Source organism: Alternaria infectoria (assembly GCF_024043175.1).
Source record: "Alternaria infectoria strain BMP 0036 chromosome Unknown scaffold_7, whole genome shotgun sequence".
Lineage (NCBI taxonomy): Eukaryota > Fungi > Ascomycota > Dothideomycetes > Pleosporales > Pleosporaceae > Alternaria > Alternaria infectoria.
The window spans coordinates 337,403-361,244 of record NW_026250696.1 but is presented as its reverse complement, the minus strand read 5'-3'; the positions used below and the strand labels follow the sequence as shown (position 1 = coordinate 361,244).

The following is a 23,842-nucleotide window of genomic DNA, read 5'->3' as shown; positions in this document are numbered from 1 at the left end:
GTTGGTGGATAGGCAGCGGGAGCTTGTGGAAACACCGGATGATTACACACTCGCACGCAATGAGCCGTGTTCTTCTCAACGACATCGTGTGCTCATCGAGTCCAGGTCTCATGTCGCGGCGCGACTGCGGTCGTGATGAAGGTCACTACAATCTGATCGGCGCTAGCTCCGGATTATCCCCCAGGACAAGATCATCAACACCAGGTTCTCCTAACCAGGTTCCCTCTGGGTGCAAAACCTCCGTCACGAAGCGACGCACTGAATCTCACTAACATGATACGCTCTGAACACTGTACGTTCAATCTCACGCAAGCTTCAAACATCGGGCTATCCGAGCGTAGTGTCAATGGCCCGCCTGGCCCGCCTATCCCCAAAGCAGCCGGACTGCCGGCGGGTTCTGCGCACGGCTGCACACCAAAACCATGGCGTGCGCAGGTTGACGACAAATGTGGTACCCTTCGACGCATCCACGGGAGATGGACGTGGTATCTTTCTAGAAAAAGAGGTATGGAAGCCCTGGTGTGCACAGGCATCGAAACGCATTCGAGCCATGCGACACACGACTCGGAACACAAGATACAAGATCTTGATTAATCAACAACAGCTACTCCAATGAGCTCTTCTCTTCATGCTTTGAGGAGGGCCTTCTTTTGATGAGTATGCGCGCACGGCCCGTTAGCCTTTCTTTTACCCCGGGAAAAATGACTTGGCCGAGCACAGTCGCGATCCTTCTCAGCCAGCCAAGTGCCTACGCCCGATCATGCGTAATATCGCTTCTGACCTTCCGTTCGTGGAAAGTTGCTCGAGGAGCTTCAGCCTTGTATGACAATACGATGGCTCGCTGCACGTCAAACTTTCGGCATCTGCGTCCTTTTTCGCCTTCGGCCCGCTTCCCACGACTTTCTACCGACCGCGACAGAAGCTACCGCCCTGCTGGGCCAGTCCGAACTGGTTTTGGGAGGCAAGCGCGCATGTGAGAGAGGCCGTCAGCGTCTAGAGCACGGAAAAATTCGAAGTGTGCCTACCACGATGTTTAGCACAGGGCAACGTATACGCAAGTAGAGAGCTAGAAGTCAAGAATGCTTCTTGCTGTTCTAAGATGCTCATTCTTCGCCGCTGTGGGCTACAGCGTAGGAGAAGAACTATTCACACCTGTTCGGTTTCTTCCTTGCATGGACAACAGCTTCGTGTCGCTGACATACGCATCCGGCGCATCCGAATCTCTGCGCACGCACCTGGGTTTTGCAGATCTGACATCGATTATCTTCCTTCTAGAAGGTTTCCGCTATAGTTTAGATGCGTCTAGATACGCGTCACGGTTCTGCACTAAGCTCGCTTGAGTGGATGTAGAAGGCGCAAGGCGTTGGAAAGGGGTACTGACTTCGGAGAAAAAGTAAAGTATTTTCCGCGCAAACCAGTAGTGTAGTTGCTAACTATGAAGAGATTTGTTAAACGAAGCGACACGGAACCTCCACTTCGCGATGGAGCCGCACACTCTACGACCGTAACTAATATAAAGTAAAATGTGGCATGGCAATGTGGGCTGCAAAGGAACGAAACGAAAGGTACCCATAGAAACGCGACCACTGGCGATCGTGAATCAAATACGGTCGTCGAGTTGCGATAAATTTGCCCAATGGAGCCGCACGTACGCTGGATAAGAGATCTGGACTCCGAAGCCAACGTGGTAACAGATACACCAATATCCGCGGAAGGAAACACATGCAACAGCCTGCGCCATGCCATTGTCTCTTTATCTCCCACTCTGTTGTTTCGACTCGCTGTGGCTTCGCTCAGCCTGTGAGCTTCACTTCCTTTTTGATCTCACTTTCCGAAGCTCCCGACCCTTCTTTTGTACCCTTTCTCCAGATTCTGCGGTGGGTCTGGGTGACCTTTCCTCGGTTCGCTCAGTAGGTTGCTCTTGTGCTAGCCATGGCATTTGTTGTTGCCCTGCGCTCATATATCCGCTGTCGTTCACATGTCTATCACCATGATCGTAGTACGTGGAATGCGCCTGGCTGTCCGGTAAACCCATCGGTTGACCTGGATGGTATTGCGAAGCAGTCCCAGAGTTTGAGACATCGGACGAACTGCGTGGTGACTCGTCATCGATGCTGGGCCGAACGCGTGCTATCTGACCGAAATCGGTGGTCGCAGGTCTTGGGGCTGGCGTGTTGGTGTAAGCTGTCGGAGGGACAGTTTTGGCGGTTGTTTGGATTGGACCGTGGATACGAGCGTACTCGACAAAGGTAGCATCGGTGGGTTGAGTCTCATTTCCCATGATACTCATGCCACCTGCACTCTGAGTAAAATTATCGAACTTGACGCGTGCGTCAGGAAGCCCGGTCTGGCGATTGAACATCGAGTGCAAACCATGGTTCGTAGAGTTCGTCATCTCAAACTGCATCGTTTTCAGCAAGCCTCTACTTCAAAGAGGCGAAGAGTGAATTACCTTGAACCCCTTTATCTGTTCCTCTCCCGATGCGTCTGGTGGAGACGATTTCTTTTCACCGTCTGCGGTATTCGCACTTCGTGAATTTTGCTTCCCATAACCACTCGCGGTCTCTTGTACGGGAGTACTTGGAGAAGACATACTGGAGATCTCGATTGTCTCTCGAAGATCTACGAGGGCGTCGTGGTGTGTCTGAGAAATGTATAGATGAAGCAACGATCTCTTTTTGTCCAGTGACTGGAATGCTGACTTGATCTTCTCGTGGGCCGTGATTGGGGTCCAGTTGATACCAAGGACTTTGTTGGGCCGCAGAAGGTGTAACGCCTGGCACGCGAGTCCAGAGATTGCTATCAGTACAGGAAGGATAGATTCTTCGTTCGCAATAGTCTGGCGCGAGAGACGCTGGATTATCCTCAGTAAAAGACTGATATTCGACTCTTCTTCGCGGTAAGTTGCATAGCCGTCTTTCAATTCAGCGCATAGTTTCTCCAGGCGGCCGGATGACAAGGCTATATAGACTAGCAGCTGGCTTACACTTGCCGCGCACCCAACAATCTCCATGACCATATCTGCCCCAAAGGCGGATACGTCGCACAAGTCCAAACGGCTAAAAGGAAGGCTGTTGCAAGAGTGTGCATTTTGTTCCAAGAGGTGCAGGATGCGGTCACCATATATTCTTCCGGTGAAAGAGCACAGGTGCGACCACTTGTGAGGTTTCAGAATAGTGTCGGTTTGTCATGCCGTAGCCACTAAATGAAGCCATATTCGGGTGTACAAGGCTAGATTCGTAGCCACGGACCGGTGAAAGCATGCTGACAGAAGAACGCCGAGATTCATCTGTTCTATTCTGGCAACAACGCGATCGCATGCATAACAGCCCAAGTGCACTATGCAGATTTGATTCTTTGAAGAAGATCACTCGTACGCAATCTGGGTATCTCGATGAGGAGTAGCGCCACCAACTTCACATGGTTACACAGCTCAAGCTGACAGCCAAACACATTTCCTCCTCGGAACGGAACATCGCCCCAACGAGTTTCGATTGTCCCGCCAAAGATTGGCGGACCTGCAGATTAGGGATCTGATGGAGCAAGAGGTGTCACGAATGATCTTTTGGCCCTGGAACCAATACTCAGCCTTGCGGTGCCAAGCTACGAGTGCACCTTGCAACACAGCCTTACAGTGATCTCAATGGCCGGGATGTATGAGCAATCATCTATGGGTGCATACCCCAATCATACGAAAGAGAGCTCCTTGGTGAAAGAAGTGTCGACGTCGAAGAGATGCATGCCTATGAGTCGTTTACTTCCTTGACTTATTCGCCTCCGACCAGGCCTTCCAACTGTTTAAGAGTAGCGATTTGCTGAGTTCCGGTCAATGAAGATTAGTAGGCATCCAAAGAAGGCAAACCCCGGAGCCCTACCTGTCTTGAACCCAGTTAGGGTCGAGGCCGACTTCGGGGCGGCCTCCAAGGTGATTCATACTCTCTACCTAGGTAGGGATGTAAGGCTAGAGCTTAGGCAAGGGATATGTGCTCCGTCTTCGATTGTTCCATTCTACCGATAGGGTGTCTATGCACTGGGGGCAGAAGTTATGTTATTTACGGAGCGTCCTTCAAGGGAGAAACGGCCCCTGACAGTGTACCGGGGGCAAGAGGCTCTGCCCATGTGCTCCAGGGCGTCGTTTAACCTTGAAACTTTGGGTATACTCGCACCCCGTATATGCACTTTCGCTCGTTCACGTACTCCCATCTCTCGCCTAACTTCTCCGATGGTGCAGCCCTATCATGGCGAATAATGCGCAGTTTGATCTTCGCAACAACAATGACGATGGCTTGACTTCTATGGGGAACACAGCACCTCAGTCCAATCAAAGAGTAACGGTCCATGTTCACGAGCGGAATACGAGAACAGGTTCACAGGAAGACAGTCGAAATTCAGCATCAACCCAACGGAATCTCAGTAGATCATCACGCCAAAATGCCAGCGTAAGCTCGAAAAGTCATAGCGAAATAACTCAGCAAAAGAGGAGCTTCCACTACGGCAGGCATCATCTCAGACATCCCGTGGCTATTGCAATGATCGTTGTTGCGGTTGTTGCGATCTGCGCCATTCTGGGTAGCGTTTTACCTACACAGGTCAGAGCAAACAATGAGAATCATGCAAAGGGCTCAGACGTAAGTGTATCAGATCCAGATACGGTAGTTATAATGATTTAACATGTTCAGTCATCACCGAGCTCTCAACCGCCTCCAGACGGCCCGTCATCACCATCAAACACCACCCCAGGCACGACGATGCTTACTATTACATCCAAAAGTAGCGATGCCCTCGACACTATTCCCGCCAGTCTAAGTCCGTCCGCAACGGCGTCCACACCCACACAAACATCCCAGACTCAACCTAAATCCCAACCCCCCGGCGCCGACACCACGCCAGCGCCCACATTCTTGGCCCCTAAGGCGAAGTGTGAAAAAGATTCCGACTGCGGCACGAGCCCGTATCTCTGTCACACCAGAAAAGATACTGAAGAGACCACTACACTAACAACGACTTTCTGTTGCGCACCGCATGTATCGGGTTGTCCCGGCTACAATTGTAGCAAGTCGAGCTTCAACGATTGTCTGGATCCTTACCCTTGTGACCCGAATGGAAGCACTTGCTTGTATATGACGTCAATAGGATGAGACTTGTTCATGGGAGTGGCGTATGGATGGCATATTGTATAACGATGTTTCCTTTCTTTGTCAGTGATACCTTAGCTCTTGGTTTACATCGCGAATCTTAGACAATACTACGTTGATGGCAAGCACTTGCTTGCAGTTGCACAGGCAAATGAGAGCGATGTGATCCTGTCGAGTACTGCGTGAGTGCAGTTGCTATGCGCAACCGGCGGAAGAACAGATTGGACATGATTGAGCAATTCCTGAGTCGATCCCTGAACTTATCAAACAACCGCACCCGCTTGGTGGGCCGCCTCTGGGATTCCCGACACCAAGCAATCCATATTTTCAGGTTAAAACGGTTGAGGAGGCGATGTCTGCGTTTGAGAGTTGTACAAAAGTAGATGCATCGGGAGACATCGCGACAAATGCGGATATGACAAATGCTGCAGGATTGGATGACCCATCAACCACATCAATTCATAATCACGGCGCCACTGACACCTGGTTGAACGGGGGAATCACTGATGATAAAGGTGTGAATTTCGAATGGGAGTACGGCGATAGCCCATCAGGACCATCGTCTTACGCAGCATCAATTGCTTCAGTCTTCACCAGGAGCAGAGTATCGCTGTATCCCCGGCCCGCCAGCCACATACCCACCAATACCACCAGTCTATCTTGCAAGTTTATTCACATGTCCCACAGACGTCCACGAGAAAGACACCTGGATTCTAGACCAACTCCCGAAGCGTACGTGTGGTGAGCTGCGAGGTCAGGTCGGGCAGCCTGCTGAGGGATGGGGTATTTACTACGATGAGGGCTTGGACCGTGATACGCTTGCGCTGATTGTCCTCGTGGTGTTCCTCGTCACAAGTCTGCTTTTTGGTGTTCTTTGGTCGCGGTTTCAGTATGACGTTCAAGGAGCGTTTGGCGTCAGCGCGTATATGGTGGCATGTTGCGCAGTACTGCTTCCTGTTATCGTCACGCGGTTGGAAGACAACCTTGGAAGGGTTGATTTGTATTTGCACGAACTGAATCAGAGAGATCTCCCACTCCTCTTTTAGGGCCGCTGTTCGATATTGAGACTTGTCCAGGATCGCGCAGTGCAAGCTCGTCATTCCTAGAAGTGTAACTCATGACATAGTGTACTCCGAGGAATACAATGCTCTCAACAGATTCATTTGCAAATTTTCAGCGTAGCGAGTACCTCCCAGGTGATTCGGAACACGAGCTTCGCGGTGATGTGTTAGTATGGATGCAGTTGCGGAAGCTGCTAACCACGCCTTGAGACACACCCGGAAAGCAGACCATGTGATGCAGTGAAGATATATAGCTATCCTAGATAGTATTGATAGACTCACTGATCATAGCCACTATCGTGTTCGGCCTGGTCCACGTGCGATGACGCACGCTCTTTCATCGCTCCTTCCTCAACTGCGCACTCACTTACTGAAAATTTTCCTCCGCTCACAACACTGCCACCTTCCACCACACCCACCCACCACAAAATCGGCCAAAATGGTCAAAATGGCCTGGCTGAACTCCTTGAAAGCCTAACAAAAAGGCTCGAAGCGGCAAGGAAAAAGGTATGTATCCAGAACCCTCAGTCACACACAAACTAACATCTGTCTTAGGATGCCACGCTCATAGCCGCCATGCAACGCAAGACCGACGAAACCATCAAAAGAAACTCGACCAGGTCGGTCAGCGCCATGGTGTTGACCATGCCGGCAACTGCACCGGCGAGACACTACTGATGTCGGTCCACTCCAGCCAAACACAAGCACTTCTGGAGTGAATGGCGAAGCAAGTCAGTCTAACGACACTATCAAGAGATGGGACAATGGCGCTAGGGAGCAGTTCCTCGATGTCGAGGCCCCACAGATTCTGTGGCTGTCTCACCGAAGATCGAGGATGGCATGGACGGTCTCAAGTAGAGGGCTACACAGAATCTGTGTCCTCTTTTGCTTCAGCGTTCGGGTGGGTTGGGGAGCCTTGAGGTTGAGGTACCACAGTATTCTGTGGCTGTCTCACCGGAGATCGAGGCTGGTGCGGATGCCCTCAAGGAAGATGGCCCGGGCAGGCTCGGTGTCTTCTTTGCTTGAGCGGGCGGATGGCGCAGGCTGACGCTGTAACCTCTTAAATAAGAGGCACAGTGGGGAAGAGCTGGATATGAAGGTCACAGTTTGTTGCTTTGCTCGGAACTAGGGTAACTGTCCGGACGAAGGCGGCCCAGGCCGACGCTTTGGCTTCTTATTGAAGAAGTACGGGCGATGGGAGCGTCAAGACAATGGTGGCATAGCTAATGCTGTGGCTGCTTTGGTCGACATGGATGACGCGGAGGGCCTCAAGAAGAGGGTGTCGATGGTTGATCACATCGTTGCTTTACTTCGGGATTATGAGGCCAGGTCCCCGGAGAAAGGTAGCACGGCTGATGCTGTGTTTTCTCAGCTTCGAGAGATCGATGGCGCGCAGCATGTCGAGGACTTGGTATCTCAGTGAGACAGGGCTGGCGTCTTGGGAGTTCTGACAGCGTTGGCCATGTATGAACATGCGTTGCGCTGTTCGTTTCCCTGTGGTAGTCGTGGGTGGAGGGTCAAATCAGACCTACATGGTCGGTACTCCTTACAATTCGATATCTTACAATATATCCTGGAGATACTCAAAGCTTATTACACCTGTGAACGCTGCCTCCCAAACTCCATGTATACAGCTGGCATGTTCTCCGTGTTGACACCAGCAAACACATCTCGGCATGTATCCGTCTCGCAGCGCCCTCAACTTCTTGCTATCGTGTGATCGTGTACTGTATGCTGTAGTAACAACTTCGATTCAAACGCCGTCTAATGCATTGGTCTACAGGGTATCATACCTCAATCCATATCCTCTAATCCGCCCGCGTCACTCGGCGCCTGCTCTTCACTAACCATAATACCCACCATACACTCGCCGAGCATATTCTCCCAATTCACCCACGGATGCACTTCCATAAACAGCTTCGTCCCGTCTTTGCCCGCCGCCCTCTTCAGCTCGCCCTCTCCACCAGGGTGAAACGGCAGATAGGGCGAGATGTTATACACCTTGCCCTGATAGCTCGACCACGCGGGCTTCCCCTTGCGCCCGTTCTTCTCCTTGAGCATAGCGGGTGTAACGCGTATCATCGAGTCCACACCCGATAGGTTCTTGCCTGACTTTTGCAGATAGGCCCAGTCGAGTGGCGAGTGGCCGGGCGACAGGAGTACCTTGCCTCGCGCGTTTGGTGTCTTGAGTGTGGCGCCTGTGGTGGGTGGAAGCCCCAGGCTGCCGTTTGAGGTCGGTGGGCCGCGATTGGGTAGCGGGCCGCGGTTCGGAAGGGGCCCGGTGGTGGGTACGCGCATTGACTGGGTGGAGGTGTTGGGGAGGGCGCGCAGGTTTGAAGCTGCGACTCGGGGTGGCGGCATGAGAGAGGTTGTGGGTTTTGGTGGCGGGGCCATGAGCGAGGGCTTGCTGGGTGGAGGCATGGTGGACGGAGGGGGCATGGCGGATAGCGAGGGCGGCTTCGAGGCTCGCTGGGCGGAGTTCATGGCTGGGAAGGAGGGCGGTGGGAGGTTGTCTTCTTCATCTTCGTCGGAGCTCTCGTGCTCGTTGAGCGTGAAGGTAGGTACTGCAGGCGCATCCTTTTCGGAGGCCGGTACAGCTTTTGGTGTGGATTCGGGGGATGGGCTCTTTGCAGACACTCTGGTGTCTTCATGCTTTGTTGAAGTCTGCTCTATGCGCTGCTCCGCCGCGGGGGTGCGGTGGTCTGTCTCGCCATGCTGCGACTTTTCAGGTATCGACGACGCGCCAGAGCGGGTAAAGCGAGTAATGAAGGCGAGCCATGTGGATGGCGGGCGCTGGTAGACGAGGAAGGACAGCGAGAGTGCCAGAATCGAGACGGCAACGAGCATCTCTTGGGTCTGGACGAGGTAAGGAGCGACGGTTGCTGGACCCTGGGGCGTGTGAAGAGCGGAACGAGTCCAGGCTTCATGCGCCTCCAGGGTTTCTTGACTGGTAGGGCTGACGGCAATCGGCGCTAGCCTTCGATGACTTCACGCGCCGCATGCCGTCACTGCTCGGAACATAATCTGTCTGGTGAATGCACATGTTTAGCATTGAGAATTGTTCCACCAATTTACAATCACACGAGGTCTCATTCTCTACCACGGCTACGCGCGACCCACTCTACGCGCCCTTATAACCTCGCGCCTGCCCCACCACCCCTCCATCTATCGCGATCGCAAGTGCAACCCTGAGGCTGAATCACACAATCGCGCAACACACCCACACACAACCATGGCCGCGGAACCAGCAAACCTGCCTGAGGGCATCATCTCCCTCTTAGACACGGATCTCTACAAGCTGACTATGCAATGTTGCATACTCAAGTTCTTCCCAGATGTCTCAGTCACCTACGGCTTCACGAATCGCACGCCCGACAAGAAGCTGAATCGCGCAGCCTTCAAGTGGTTACAAGCGCAAGTAGATAGTATGTATTTCCCTCCCTGCTATTTCTACAATGGCTAACCCTCCAGAACTCGAGAACATAACCGTGTCCGACGCCGAAATCACCTTCCTTAAGAACACCTGCCCCTACCTAAACGCGCAGTACCTCCACTTCCTCTCCACGTTCCGCCTCAAGCCCTCCAAACAGCTCAAGCTATCTTTCCAACCCGCGAATGACACCGGATCAGATAGCGACAGCGGCGACTTCCACATCCACACCGAGGGTCTCTGGCTAGATACCATCCTGTATGAGATTCCGTTACTGGCGCTGGTCAGCGAGGCATACTTCAAGTTCGTCGAGACAGACTGGAGCCACGAGGGCCAAGTCGAAAAGGCATATCAGAAGGGGCGCAGTCTGCTGGAAGGAGGATGCATCTTCTCCGAGTTTGGCTCGCGGAGACGTCGCGACTACCACACTCAGGATCTAGTGCTGCAGGGCTTGCGCCGGGCAGCTGACGAGGGCGAGAAGGCAGGGTGGAAAGGCAAACTCTCAGGGACGAGTAATGTCCATTTCGCCATGAAGCACGGCCTCGTTCCTGTGGGCACCGTCGCGCACGAGTGGTTCATGGGTGTGGCTGCCATTACCAATAACTACGAGAGCGCAAACGAGATTGCCCTGGAATACTGGACAGCGACGTTTGGCGCAGGCGTCTTGAGCATCGCACTCACGGATACCTTCGGCACACCGACCTTCCTGAGAGCCTTCAAGAAGCAGATTCCTCGCGTTACCACGGCTATCCCAGGCGGTGGCACAACGCTGGCGTCAGCTGGCCAAACCACCAACAACGATGCCGTGGAGACAATGGCGTCAACCAACCCGCCGATCCAAGCACCATATGATGGGAATCTAGGATCACGACAGACGTATGCCGAGGTGTTCGCAGGCGTGCGACAGGACTCTGGAGACCCGTTGGAGTTCATCAAGATGATGCGCGACTTCTACGACCAGGAAGGCATCAAGGACAAAAAGACCATCGTATTCTCCGACTCTTTGAACCTTGAGCTGTGCTTCAAATACAAGGCTGCAGCGGAAGCAGCAGGGTTCCAGCCCACTTTCGGTGTTGGAACATTCCTGACAAGTAAGTGCGCAGTGGACATGGTGCAAGACATGGCTGACCATGACAGATGATTTCGTCGAGCAAACAACAGGCAACAAGTCTGTGCCCCTCAACATTGTGATCAAGATCGCCTCCGCTGCGGGGCGTTACGCCGTTAAGATTAGCGACAACATTGGCAAGAACACAGGAGACAAGGCGACAGTAGATGAAGTCAAGCAGCGACTAGGCTACCAGGAGAAGTCGTGGGCTGGGGGCGATGAGAAGACGCGCTGGGGGACTGCAGGCGCGCCAGCCACTTAGTATGTGCGGTGTGCATCTCATCCGGTGGGGCGTATATGTTGGCTAGACTTGAGCTCCCAAGCTGCAGAGACGTGGAGTCCAACCAAGAAGTGGAGGCGTTCATAAGCTGAGATGCGGTCTGCAAGGCTGAGTCTAGCGCAGACCTTCCTGCGATGACCGTGAAGCTGCGTCAGCGCTTGGTGGCCGGCTCGGAGACTCTTTACGAGACGAGGCGAAAGTCAAGAGTAAATGCGAAAGTAGTGCAAGCGAATGCAGGTTTGCAGCCCAAAGAGTGCCCAGGTGCCTTCTAGACGCCGAAGCATGTGCGTGTGCCAAAATTAGAGTGAGGTTCTTCGCCGCTGCGGGTCAACGACGCGCCGCTGCTTACCAGCCCCATGGAGCTAGCCCAGCGCCTCCTGCATGTGCGGTCCACTCTGCCACTCAGCCCCAGGAAACATCGCAGAGCTGAAACACATTTATCTTCTGTCGCCAGCCTTTGCACAGCATTGACAACATTGATTCGAGCTCAAGCGCGTTTGACCTCAATTCACCCTTCGCCTAGTCACGAGCCCACCGCTACTCTAGTGCCGCTTCCCGCGTTTGCAGTCGGCTGTCTCAGGAGTCTTCACGTCCACTCAGACCACACAGGGCCTGTTTCAGAATGAGCGTAAGTTCCCTCTCTGTCAGCGTACCCGCTTGACTGTGCCCTCCTACAACACCATCCACTCCACTACACTACACATTTACACACGCTGACCATGGCTGCTGCGGACGAACAGTACGGAAACAAGGGCTACGGCCAGATAGGATCGTATGGCGGTAACCCCTACGACGCACGCGACGCCAGCCCGGCTGGCTACAACAACTACAACCAGGGCGGCTATGGTACGTCTTCAATGCGCCACACCCCAACGGCTATCTCTAACACAGTGCAGGCGATGTAGAGATGCAAAACTACCCCGGCGGCGGCGCCAGCGCGAACCCCAATGCCATCCTCGACGAATGCCGCGAAGTCGACCGCGCCCTCGACGACCTCGATGCCCAGCTCAGCAACCTCGACCGTGTCTTCAAGCAGTCATTGGCGCGCCCAGACATGCCCTCGGGCGAGATCAACAACCTCAGCTCGCAGATCATGACAGGCTACCGTGGCCTCGTCGGCCGCGTCAAGGCTATCAAGTCGAAGCCCGACTCAGGTCACCCAAGGAACGCTCCACAAGTCGGCAAGGTCGACCGAAGACTCAAGGCGACCATCAACAAGTACCAACAACTCGAGTCGGATTTCCGAAGGGATTCACAAGCAGCTGCCGAGCGCCAATACCGCATTGTGCGTCCGGACGCTACCGAACAGGAAGTCCGCGATGCAGTGTCGGACCCCGATGCGCCCATCTTCCAGCAGGCTGTAAGTAGCTCAATTGGTCTGTCACATGGTTAAACTAACACCTTCCAGCTCCTTAACTCAGACCGCCGCGGCCAAGCCTCATCCACCCTCCGCAACGTCAAGGAGCGCCACGAGGCCATTCAGAACATAGAACGTCAAATGGTCGAGCTTGCCCAGCTATTCCAGGACCTCGACCAGATCGTCCAGGAGCAAGAGCCGCTTGTCGCCAACATCGAGCAAAAGGGCGAGGAGATCCACGACAACGTCAAGGCCGCCAACGTGGAGATCGACGGTGCCATTGTCAAGGCCCGCAGCCGCAACCGCAAGAAGTGGTGGTGCCTGCTCGTCCTCCTGCTCATCATCATCGTCGTTGTTGTCATTGCTGTGGTTGTCACACAAGTCAACAAGGCCGCTGCCAACACCGTTGCGTAATCAACATATCAGCCGAGTCTATTCCTCCAGCATTAAGAGATCGCTATACAGCCGCGTCTCGCATTCCACCATCACATCCACCGTCTCTTCTTTATTAGTCTTTTCGCAAAGGCTGGTCCGTACAATATGTAATACCCCCACGGTGGATATACATACCCCATCTCTCCTGTCATCTCTTCCATTGGTTAGGAAAATTGGTCTCTTTTGTAGGCGCCTCTGGCGTCCTCTATTCTCAGCGTCTTGAAGCTGTTTCTGTAGCGCTGGCCGAATTGCATCATTGCGGATTACTTATATACAACTGTTTTAGAGGCTAGCTTACGAGCTATCGAATGAAAGAGTCAAACATGTCCTTTCGGCGCGATGCGCAATGTTGTTTGCATTGTCACGGTCCTCAACTTCACCGCCCCACGCACCGGTCCGACGCAATATGAATTCGCATACCACAATCAATCTTTGTGAGAAATGGCGGCGAAACCTTCTCTCAGGTGACGTTGTAATATAAACATGTACCACGCTAAATTTCGGAGCAATCTAAATGGCACAAAAGCCGAACATTGACCTGGGGTAAGGCGCACGATCTACCGACACTTTAACCACTCTGGCGTCCACTAAATCGCGAACTCATATATTTTGGAAACAAGCACGGAACAAGCATGGCACTATACCTCTTGAGCTACGGAGGGAAAAGCTTGGGCTGTGAAATGAAGAGTATAAAGGAGTAGCACTTGGCCGTCGTCTTGGAACCCAGCACCACATACTCGATCAAGCCAACAGCAACCATGTTCGGCCAAACAGCACTCTTCGCTCTAGCCCTCGCGGCACCAGCCCTCTCGCAAGTCACCGAAGGCTTCGAGAACGGCTGGGACCAAACCGCATGGCCAACCTACGCCCCAGACTGTTCGCAAGGCGGAAAGGTCACCCTAGACAGCACGACCGCGCACACAGGCAAGAACAGCATCCGTGTTGATGGCGCAGGAGGTTTCTGCGGCCACATTTTCGTCGGCACGACTAAGATTCCTGCTGGAGATGTTTACGTGCGGACGTACCTGTAGGCCTTCCCTTGACTGATAAGAGAAGAAATTTAAGCTAACATACCTACAGCAAAGCATCCAAGCCCCTAACCGACTCCCACGTAACCTTCATCACCATGCCCGACTCCGCCCAAGGCGCGAAGAAACACCTCCGCATAGGCGGCCAATCCAAAATCCTAATGTACAACCGCGAAACCGACGACGCCACTCTCCCCGACCTCAGCCCACAAGGCATTGCCTCCTCAAAGGCACTACCCACAAACGCCTGGACGTGCTTCGAGTACCATCTCGGCACCGATGGCAGTGTAGAGACGTGGCTGAACAATGCGACGATTCCGGGGCTGACGGTGGGCAACGGCGCGACTAATGCGAATGCGGGGCAGTGGACGAGGAGTTCAGTCAAGCCGAAGATTACGGGCGCGTACTTTGGGTGGGAGAGTTATGGGGGCGATACGAATACGATTTGGTATGATGATGTTGTTGTTAGTGGGAAGAGGATTGGGTGTTAGATGTGCCAAGGGTGATGGAGATGCTCCGGGTTTGGGACTTGTATATAGTGGAGCTAGGACTTGTAGATATTGAACTCAAGGTTACTGTATGAGGAAGTATCGTTCGACGTGAGAGTGAAGGCTCTGGAAGTTGTGGAAGCGTCTGCATGGTGTCAATGTGATAAAATCTAGGAACTTCGACGAACACCAGATGTCTCTCCACATCAACAACATGCCTCTACAACATCGTCGAACCTTCCTGCCCATGCGCCAGGAAACCACGATAAAGTCATCGTGACACAAGTCCCCTGTGACTTCCGCCCGCTCCGCCGCCAGGTAGGTGCCACGAACCAACCCCAGAACAGCGGGGAAACTCCCCCATCTCCTAAATTCCCTCACCACATGTCATCTGAACACTTTCCACTCCACCAAAGGACCGGCTGCACCCCTTGGCGCAACATCTTTGCCTGGGAAATATCACATCGCAACCTGCAATGCACCCTGCTCGATCGCGACGGTATCGCCTGATCGCGCATTGTAGCAGATAGGCTGACGACAACGCCGCTTGGCGAACCCCAAGCCAACGCCACAAACCCTGCCACCCTGCCCTCACCACCAATGTAGACACACGGACGTGGGCGGTGAAGAGGCATGCGCGCACTTCCAAGTCGGCATGCCAATGTCGATGCAGCATGGGTAGCTCGCGATGTCCAGCACGAGGACGCACTTTCACCATCACATGGGCAAAGTAACGCAAATCACAGCCGCACGTTATTCACTCCACAAGTGGCATTTCAAGGAACTTGCAGCTTAGCTTCCGCAGCCCGCGCCGCAGCGGACAGAAAGTTCAAAGGTCCAAGACGCCGTGCGAAGACACGCCTAGACCCTGGGCTGACGCTCCATGCCGCTTGCGACCTAGAAGCTTCGGGGCTTTGGGCTGGGGCCGTTCTCTGGAATATTATCGACGGTATATGTTAGCCTGGGGTATTCGCTGTTTCTTTTTACACGTTTTAAGTACTCCGGGGTAGTGAGCCTTTTGTGGGGGAGTCTGTTCTGTGTTTGTCTCTCAGCTTTGCTACTACGACCATACTAGACCTACCGGTTCGAGCTCGTTCGACATGTCTTCTGTTATGGCATCTGCGAGCGCGGCGCCCACGGAGCCTATCAAGGCTCCGCCGCAAGCGGGCATTCTGGAGGGTGTCAATCCTGTGCATTTTGACAAGAATCATCCGATTATTTTGTTCATCGTTCAGGTACGTCGTCTTTACTACCTCAAGCATCGGGGTCGGAGCGTCTAGCTTGGTGAGACGCTTCGCCAGTCTAGTACTACCGCCATTTTCCAATGTCTGCGCAACATGAGTACCATTCCGCTGGTTGTCCACTTTCAAGACTGGAGCTCAACTTTACGTCTTTCTCGCCATGCTTCACCCGACTACTAAAGAAGAGTATACTAACCACCGCCCCAACAGGCAGGCATAATCATCATCTTCTGCCGCGCCCTCAACTGGCCCCTCTCCAAGATTCGGCAACCACGCGTGATATCCGAAATCATCGGCGGCATCATCCTAGGCCCCTCCGTCATGGGCCGCATTCCCGGCTTCCAAACCTCCATCTTCCCAACCGAGTCCATGACCAACCTGAATCTAGTCGCCAACCTCGGTCTGACCTTATTCCTCTTCATCATCGGATTGGAAGTCGATCTGCGGTTCCTACTGAGCAATTGGCGGCCTGCGCTGAATGTAGGGTTGGCCAGTATGGCGGTGCCGTTTGGACTGGGTTGTGCGATTGCGGTGGGGTTGTACAATGAGTTCAAGGATGAGCCGGGAACGGTGCAGATTGATTTTGCGATTTTTATGCTGTTTATCGGTGTGGCTATGGCTATCACTGTGAGTTCTGCGGATTCGAGGGGGTTCGTTCTTGTGCTAATTGGACGTCTAGGCTTTTCCGGTGCTTTGTCGTATCTTGACGGAATTGAAACTGCTCATGACGCCGGTTGGTGTTATTGTCCTTTCAGCGGGTGTTGGGAATGACGTTGTTGGTAAGTCGCACAGCTTCTCCGCTAGTATTGCGACTAATGTTCTGTAGGATGGATCCTTCTCGCTCTCTGCGTAGCCCTAGTCAACGCCGGCTCAGGTCTCTCAGCACTGTGGGTTCTCCTCACTTGTGCTGGATACATGCTGTTCCTCGTGTACGCCGTCCGGCCAGTCTTCGTTTACGTTCTACGCCGATCTCGCGCACTCCAAGATGGTCCCAGTCAAGGCATCATCAGTCTGACCCTGCTCATCGCCCTGGGCTCTGCCTTCTTCACTGGTATCATCGGCGTTCATCCCATTTTCGGAGCGTTCATGGCGGGACTCATCTGTCCCCACGAGGGTGGTTTTGCTATCAAAGTCGCTGAGAAGATTGAGGATCTGATTGGGGCGCTCTTCCTCCCGCTCTACTTCACTCTCTCGGGACTGAACACCAACATCGGTCTCCTGGACTCTGGTATTGTGTGGGCGTACGTCATCGGCGTCTGCGCTGTCGCGTTCTTCTCCAAGTTCCTGAGCGCAACCCTTGCAGCTCGCGGAAGCAAGATGCTGTGGCGAGAATGCTTCGCTGTGGGCTCTTTGATGAGTTGCAAGGGATTGGTGGAGCTTATCGTCTTGGTAAGTAATCCTACTCACCGCTTCAGGCCAGCACTAATTGTCACAGAACATCGGACTGAATGCCAAGATTCTCAGCACCCGAACCTTCACCATCTTCGTCGTCATGGCCCTCGTTACGACCTTTGCATCGTCTCCATTGACAATGTACTTCTACCCTCCCTGGTATCAGAAGAAGGTTGAGGCATGGCGTCGCGGCGAGATTGACTGGGACACTGGCAAGCCTCTCGACGGCTCAGACGAAGGTGCCGATGGTATCAATTACGAGAAAATGGCTGCTGAGAAGATCCAACGGATGACCATCTACCTCCGTCTGGACAGCATGCCCAACCTGTTGGCCTTCACCTCGCTCTTTGGTGGAAACGCGGACAAGCCGGCGCCCAAGACTCATCCATCCAAAGACATCAGCACAAGCAAAGAGACAGGCGAGACGTCACTCGTCGAGACTGCACCATCACGACCAGTCGAAGCCTACGGTCTCCGACTACTAAACCTCACCGACCGTGGCTCCTCTGTCATGCAGGTCTCGGAGCTAGAATCCTACACAGCCTACGACCCAGTCGTCAACACGTTCCGCACGTTCGGCCGTCTCCACAACCTTGCTGTCAGCGGCGAAGTGCTCGTCGTGCCGGAATCGTCTTTCGCCGAGACCCTCGCTACCCGTGCATCTGACTCCAACTTCCTAGTCCTGCCTTGGAGCGAGACAGGCGGTATGTCGGAGCAAGCCATTATCGAAGACAAGGGAACGAAGAACAAGCTCGCCGCTTCAACGTACAACACGTTTGTGCACGATACACTCGAACAAGCCAGTATACCCGTAGCAGTCCTGATCAACAAGAACTTTGGCGGCAGCAAGAACAAAGAGCAGAAGCAGCGGCTGAAGCTTACCAGGACATACAGCAGTGTTAGTTTGTCTAGCGCCAGGGACAAGGCGGTCACAGCACCCATCGCGGATCGAAGCCACCACGTCTTTTTCCCGTTCTTTGGTGGCAACGACGACCGGACTGCACTGCGTTTGGTCCTCCAACTAGCTGAGAACCCTCAAGTCACTGTTACCGTCGTGTACTTTGATGTTCCGGAGTCTGTTATCGGCCAAGCGTCGCCCGTCTCATCAACGGTTCTAGGAAAGGCCGGAGAAGTCGTCACAACAACGACTACATCTCGCGAGCAGGATGCAGCCTTCTTCGCTTCGCTCCGCGCCTCACTGCCTGTCGATCTAGCAAGCCGTGTCGTCTTCGAGACTATGGCTTCCACTGCGCCTGTTCAGGATGTCATCGCCCGCGCGAGCATTGAGGTCGGACAGTCGCCGAGGAACGCTGGTGATCTCATCGTGCTGGGTAGAAACGTAGCGAGGAACAGTATGCTGGAGAGGGAGAACACAGCAGACGAGATAAGGAGTAGCTCGAGTGCAGCAGCAACACTGGGTGTGCTTGCTGAGAAGGTCTGGGAGGGCAGACTGGGAGCTAGTGTGTTGGTTGTCAAGGCGGGATTGTGATGATAGTATAGCTGGTGTTCAAGGCGCTTGGGTATGGATATGGAAGGGCACCACTGGATTGGGATGCGTTACGATTGAGATACCTCTTGGCTAAATGAAGGTTGCTTCATGCTTGCGTAATCCAACGCTGAAACTCGGTCCCACCCGTTGCACTGTCCGTGATCAGCGACAAGGAGCCATGTCTCATGCCGATTTACGCTCTTTCCTGAATGCCTGCGCTCTTTTGTTGAGTTCATGGCTCGTCCTGAGATGATAGACGTGATGCGGCTCCGCATGCAACGTGTGGCAATCCACGAGTAGACTCGTACGTAGTGACCGGTCTCAACTCACCATTGACGCCTGACCGCGTACGCGTACAGTACGGGCTTCCGCACGACCGTCGCATGCAGGGCGTATGCTCACGGTACACGTGCCCTTACCAATCTCCGTGGTACGTACTCGGTGCTACGTGGGGTGTGTATCTAAACCACGGTCCACGTCACCTTCCCCGGTCGTGCTGCGGCTGTTCTTCAACCGTCGCAACCCAGTGACTCATCATTCATCGACAGTTTGACGTTGATGAGCATGCCAGCGGAAGATCCTCGAGGGAGATTGTGGATCATTCGTTGCTGTGACGTTTTCCTTACTCACGATAGGCCGTGGTAGAGGCAGAGATGTCGTGATGTGGAGGTGAGGATGAAGAAACTTCCGTAAGTTGGATCAACGGATAAGCTCGGAGTAGATGAGGAAGAAGCGGTGACAGGTGGCTAGAAAGCCATGGAACGAAAAAGCAGCTGTGGGTCGAGTTGTTATCAGCATTCCACAGTACATACAGATATTGTGGGTGTCCAGGATGACTAAATGGTGCCTCAGGTTCCCCCGAACCCAGCGGCGTAGACTTGAGTACCTGTACTACAGTTGCATGCCAGTGTAAATGAGTACGAGATGTTCTGGTAGGCTTCTCTTGCGTGTGCACGAGCCAACACGAACGCTGTATGACTGCAGAGTGCAACTGCTCAGCCCTGCGCATGAGTAGGATTGCGAAGATGTGGAACAGTTAGTTCTGGAAGATCCTATGCACGTACGGAATCCAATGATGAGGCAGGCAATGCTCTGTCGCACACGTCGTAATCGGGTTATGACTTGCAGTCGATCCCGAAAGATACGCCACCGAGAAGCCCCGTGCCGCGCATGCGCCTCACAGGGGGCTGTAGAAGGCGAACCATGTGACCAGGACACGGGGATTTTGAAAAAGGATGGAAAAGTTCACGATGCTAGTAGAGATGGTCGAGGCGCTGCTGGCAATTCTCCGCGAATTGGTGCAGAAATTGAAGTCCAACGGTCGTGGTCAGTGTTCGGGTGGAGTCGTCGTGTAGACGGACGCGTGGCTAGCGAAGATCAACGTCCCCACCAGTCCACTAGGGCGCGCCGCAAAGGTAACCCCAAGAGGAAGCAACGAGGGACAGGGGAGATTGAAGATGGAGTCGTCGCGTTCGCGTGCAGTTGAGAAAGCTTGCGAGATGAATGCGTACCCATTGTATATGGGAGACGTGTCGCGCCAACGCAGGTCTTGTCACGGGCGGGCCTGAGGCAGCGCTGGAGCCCACAGCGAGCGATAACGTAATGTGGACAGGGCGCGTCATGGCGACGTGAGGGCAAATTCAGTGAGCAGCTTCATCGCAAGCTGGTGTAGTGCAGTTGAAGCTCGACGAGCAATACAACCAGCAAAGCTTGAGTAGCTTCGAGACCGGGCAGGGCCTGCTTGGCGCGAGCCACCAGAGCGTCGGAGCTGGAGAAGCAGTCGACGGGTGGTGATTGCGACGCTGATGCCAAGAGCGGCGATTCTAGAGGGTAAAGTGGTTCACCAAAGATTGCGCAACTGTAGTGCGTCGCTGCCACGCTTAGCGAAGCGTCTGCCCCTGCGTGGAACAAGTGGATGCACGTGAGAAGCAATGGAGGATAGAAATGGAGGTTGTAGATACGCGGCATGCGCAACGGAACGTTAGATAGGGCGGAGGATACCCTGGACAGGCCAGCGGGCGCAATGCTACGCTGATCTGACGGTGGTTGCGTGGTCGCAGGGCCTGCGTGCGGGTGGTGGGTGTTGTGGTTCTAGACATGAGGAAGCCGCGACAGGGCCGCGTCAACACGGCCCAAAGCGGTAAGCGCGAGTCGTCGTCGTCTTGCCCCATCCCTCAATCAATTACCCTCGTCCGCACCTGTCCAACCCACGACTCCACCACCTATCGACGCCCACACCCGTCACCCAGCGCTGTCGAGCCGCCTGCACGAGAGAAAGAGACTGCCAGCTCTCTTCGCGCCCACGAACCGCAGAATTCCCAGAATATCTGCCTGTGGCTGTCTCGTTGCTGCGCCGCCGCATCATCGGGCTGTGCACTGCCAATCCGCAGCCGCTCGACCACGCTATACACCCACGACACCCGTCACCCGCCCACGACCTTCCTGACCCGCCATCACCGCGCACAACGACACTGCGACTGCAGCTCGCACCCGCCCACGATGGAATACAACAACAGCGCCCACCGCGCTCACCAGCCCCAGCACGTCGACACGGACCGGCTGGCGGCCGACATGACGGAGCAGTTTCGTCAGGTCCTCAGCACCAAGCGCATGAACGAACTCACATCACGCTCATCTCAATCGCGCTCCTCATCGCCCGCACCGAGGGACTTCGGCACTCCACAGCCGCCGCCGTCGCAGTCTGCCCCGCCGACGTACGCTTCCATCAGGAACATCCCCCTCGTCCCTGAGGCGCCTCGCGATGCGCGCTCCCTCCGCTTCAAGAACATGCTGCACTCGCTCTCCAACATGCCCGTTCGATGGGAGAACCCTGGACTCCTCGACGAGGCTCTTCGCGTCATCCCACTGGAGCAGATCTACAACGAGGCCGAGGAAGAGAGCCAAATACTGCAGGCCGAAGCTGAGAGCATGTCTGCCGGCAAGAAGGCCGCCTGGGGCTACCAAGACTGCGTTGTCCGCGCACTACTCCGATGGTTCAAGCGATCCTTCTTCTCGTGGGTCAACAACCCGCCGTGCTCGCGATGCTACTCGCCAACCGTCGCCGTTGGCATCACTCCACCACTACCCGACGAGCAAGCCCGTGGCGCCAACCAGGTAGAGGCTTACCAATGCTCCCACGAGGCCTGCAAAAACTACGAGCGCTTCCCACGATACAACGACGCATTCGTCCTGCTGCAAACACGCAAAGGCCGATGTGGCGAGTGGGCCAATTGCTTCAGCATGCTCTGCCGCGCCGTCGGCTCAAGAGTACGCTGGGTCTGGAACGCAGAGGACCACGTCTGGACCGAAGTCTACTCTGTGCACCGCAAGCGATGGGTACACGTAGACGCCTGCGAAGAGGCATGGGACAAGCCCCGGTTATACACTGATGGTACGTTGCTTCTTCCACATCCACACCTTTCATCTGCTAATCATTCTCAGGCTGGGGCAAGAAGCTTTCCTACTGCATCGCCTTCTCAGCCGATGGTGCCATGGACGTCACCCGTCGGTACGTCCGCGACGCTAAGCACGCTGCTGAGCGCAACCGCGCACCAGAGGCCGTCCTCCTCCACATCATGGACGAGATCCGAGCAACACGACGCGCCAACATGTCCAAGCAGGACAAGTTCCGTCTGCAGGGTGAAGACATCCGCGAAGCCAAGGAGCTCCGCCAGAGCGTCATCTCATCCATTGCACACGCTGTCAGCAAACTCAAGCCAGAAGACATCATCAACGCTCAAGTAACCCGCCGCCTAGACCCCGATGCCCAGAAGGCATTGGAGGGCCGCATGAGCGGCAACGCCCAATGGATACGAGCGCGCGGCGAGGGTGGACAGGGTCAACAGAACCAGCAAGACCCTCGAAACCAGCACCCGCGCTGAACGCATCCGTCACCCCACCTTCCATTCACCACTCCCGGCATCTTTCCATCGCGCCATGCCTACAACGTAAGCCGAGTCAGCAGGGTGCGCTGCACCTAGCTCTCGAGCATGTAGAGCCCGATAGACGACGAGATACCCTTCCGACATACCCCCGCAACATTCGTTACGCGGACGACACTCCCGCTTGTATAACATCGAGTCTTTGATTCTTGGTCATTTCGATTCATTTGCGCCGGCGTTCCAGGAGCAGCACGCAAGAGACATGCGATATCTTTTAATGTCTGCACCCACCTCGGCAGAGGCTTTTCTATTGTTCCCGCATCACTTTGGCGACCGATTTCACTGCTTTACTGCATTCTTCACTTCATCTTTCCGTGTGCACGCGGGGTTTTGCGGCACTGTTTATACCATTTTGCCATTTTGGATTACGACTTGCGATATCTCCTATGTCTTTTCTGTATGTTTACGAGCATTTTGGCACTTGTACGCACGACGTATGAGCTTCACGTTTAGGTATTCGTCGCACTGCACAGTTTTGAGAATTGGAGGTGCTGTACACGGGCGCGGTGGGGATCCGTGGCAGAGAGCTGATGTGTACGGTGTACGAGGGGTCGACGCGCGTCCCGCCCAAGATGCAGAGCTTACTGCAGGCTTAGGGCGGTGGATGCAAGATAGAAAATCAGAGCCAGATTGGCCATGTTTCTGCAAACCACATGAACACTTCATCTCAACAGCTTGCGTGATTGTGACATTGTGCGCGACTAGGGCGGAAGCTGATCAAAGTCGGTATGTGAAAGATTTGCGGGGACGCGCGTTAAGAGTACGCAGGCTTGGTCAGGAACATGGCAAGTGATCTCCAGGGTCCACCCTTCGACATTGAAACATGCCTTCCACACACGTCAAACGGAGGAAGAAACCATGATGCAAGAAAGCAAACGTCATGTCTCATGGCAACCATTCTTTCGAACATCTCAATCCAGCGAGAACGAGCAATGGCACGAATCATGCACGATCAGCATCGTGACAGGCGGGCCGTTCGTTTCTCCAGCTCTTTCCCAAGGAGGTTAGCGGGCGATGCGGTGCAGAGAAAATGTCTAAAAATAACGACGGAATCCAAGTGTGTGATGACCGTCAGGCCCTACGCCAAGTGATTCTCGAAGTTCAGTGACGAGGAGTGTTGAGGCTCTGTCGCTGTGCCTCTGCAAAGTTTTGTCGACTTGGGCCATTTAGGCGTGGACCCAAGGCACTGGTGGTTGGTAATTGTGCGAGGTACTGCCGTCGTTCTTCCGACTGCTGTCTTGTCGGGTAGCGTTTGGCCGAGCTGACGGTAGCGGGGAGGGCTGAAACGACTATATCAGGTTTTGTCCTTATTAATCGAGTGTATGTTTGGGGTGTTGGATAATCAAGAATGCAACTTTAGAATCGCAGCTGTGCATTCGCAGTGATCGAGGCACATTGCCATCTGTTCAAGCTTCAACTGATCAGAAGACACCTTCATGGCCCTGGGCACCGATGTA

At 54.2% G+C, this 23,842-nt stretch overlaps 6 protein-coding genes across 6 annotated transcripts; 5 read left to right on the top strand and 1 right to left on the bottom strand.

Moving 5' to 3' along the window:
* Positions 1-7,990: 7,990 nt before the first annotated feature.
* On the bottom strand, positions 7,991-9,043 carry J4E92_005001 (uncharacterized protein; the record flags this gene model as incomplete). Its single annotated transcript, XM_051496385.1, has 1 exon — positions 7,991-9,043. One exon carries the CDS (start codon positions 9,041-9,043, stop codon positions 7,991-7,993), a length of 1,053 nt encoding a protein of 350 aa, XP_051353105.1.
* Positions 9,044-9,428: 385 nt separating this feature from the next.
* On the top strand, positions 9,429-10,996 carry J4E92_005000 (uncharacterized protein; the record flags this gene model as incomplete). The annotated part of the gene is made up of 3 exons (XM_051496384.1): positions 9,429-9,621; positions 9,668-10,717; positions 10,764-10,996. 3 exons carry the CDS (start codon positions 9,429-9,431, stop codon positions 10,994-10,996), a joined length of 1,476 nt encoding a protein of 491 aa, XP_051353104.1.
* A 737-nt stretch (positions 10,997-11,733) lies between these two features.
* Positions 11,734-12,785, top strand: J4E92_004999 (uncharacterized protein; the record flags this gene model as incomplete). The annotated part of the gene is made up of 3 exons (XM_051496383.1): positions 11,734-11,860; positions 11,911-12,374; positions 12,423-12,785. 3 exons carry the CDS (start codon positions 11,734-11,736, stop codon positions 12,783-12,785), a joined length of 954 nt encoding a protein of 317 aa, XP_051353103.1.
* Positions 12,786-13,564: 779 nt separating this feature from the next.
* On the top strand, positions 13,565-14,325 carry J4E92_004998 (uncharacterized protein; the record flags this gene model as incomplete). Its single annotated transcript, XM_051496382.1, has 2 exons — positions 13,565-13,833; positions 13,887-14,325. The coding sequence occupies 2 exons, from the start codon at positions 13,565-13,567 to the stop codon at positions 14,323-14,325; spliced, it is 708 nt and encodes a 235-aa protein (XP_051353102.1).
* A 1,097-nt stretch (positions 14,326-15,422) lies between these two features.
* Positions 15,423-18,444, top strand: J4E92_004997 (uncharacterized protein; the record flags this gene model as incomplete). The annotated part of the gene is made up of 5 exons (XM_051496381.1): positions 15,423-15,557; positions 15,774-16,190; positions 16,243-16,342; positions 16,390-16,952; positions 16,999-18,444. The coding sequence occupies 5 exons, from the start codon at positions 15,423-15,425 to the stop codon at positions 18,442-18,444; spliced, it is 2,661 nt and encodes an 886-aa protein (XP_051353101.1).
* Positions 18,445-20,943: 2,499 nt separating this feature from the next.
* Positions 20,944-22,325, top strand: J4E92_004996 (uncharacterized protein; the record flags this gene model as incomplete). The annotated part of the gene is made up of 2 exons (XM_051496380.1): positions 20,944-21,835; positions 21,886-22,325. 2 exons carry the CDS (start codon positions 20,944-20,946, stop codon positions 22,323-22,325), a joined length of 1,332 nt encoding a protein of 443 aa, XP_051353100.1.
* Between the last annotated feature and the right edge of the window lie 1,517 nt (positions 22,326-23,842).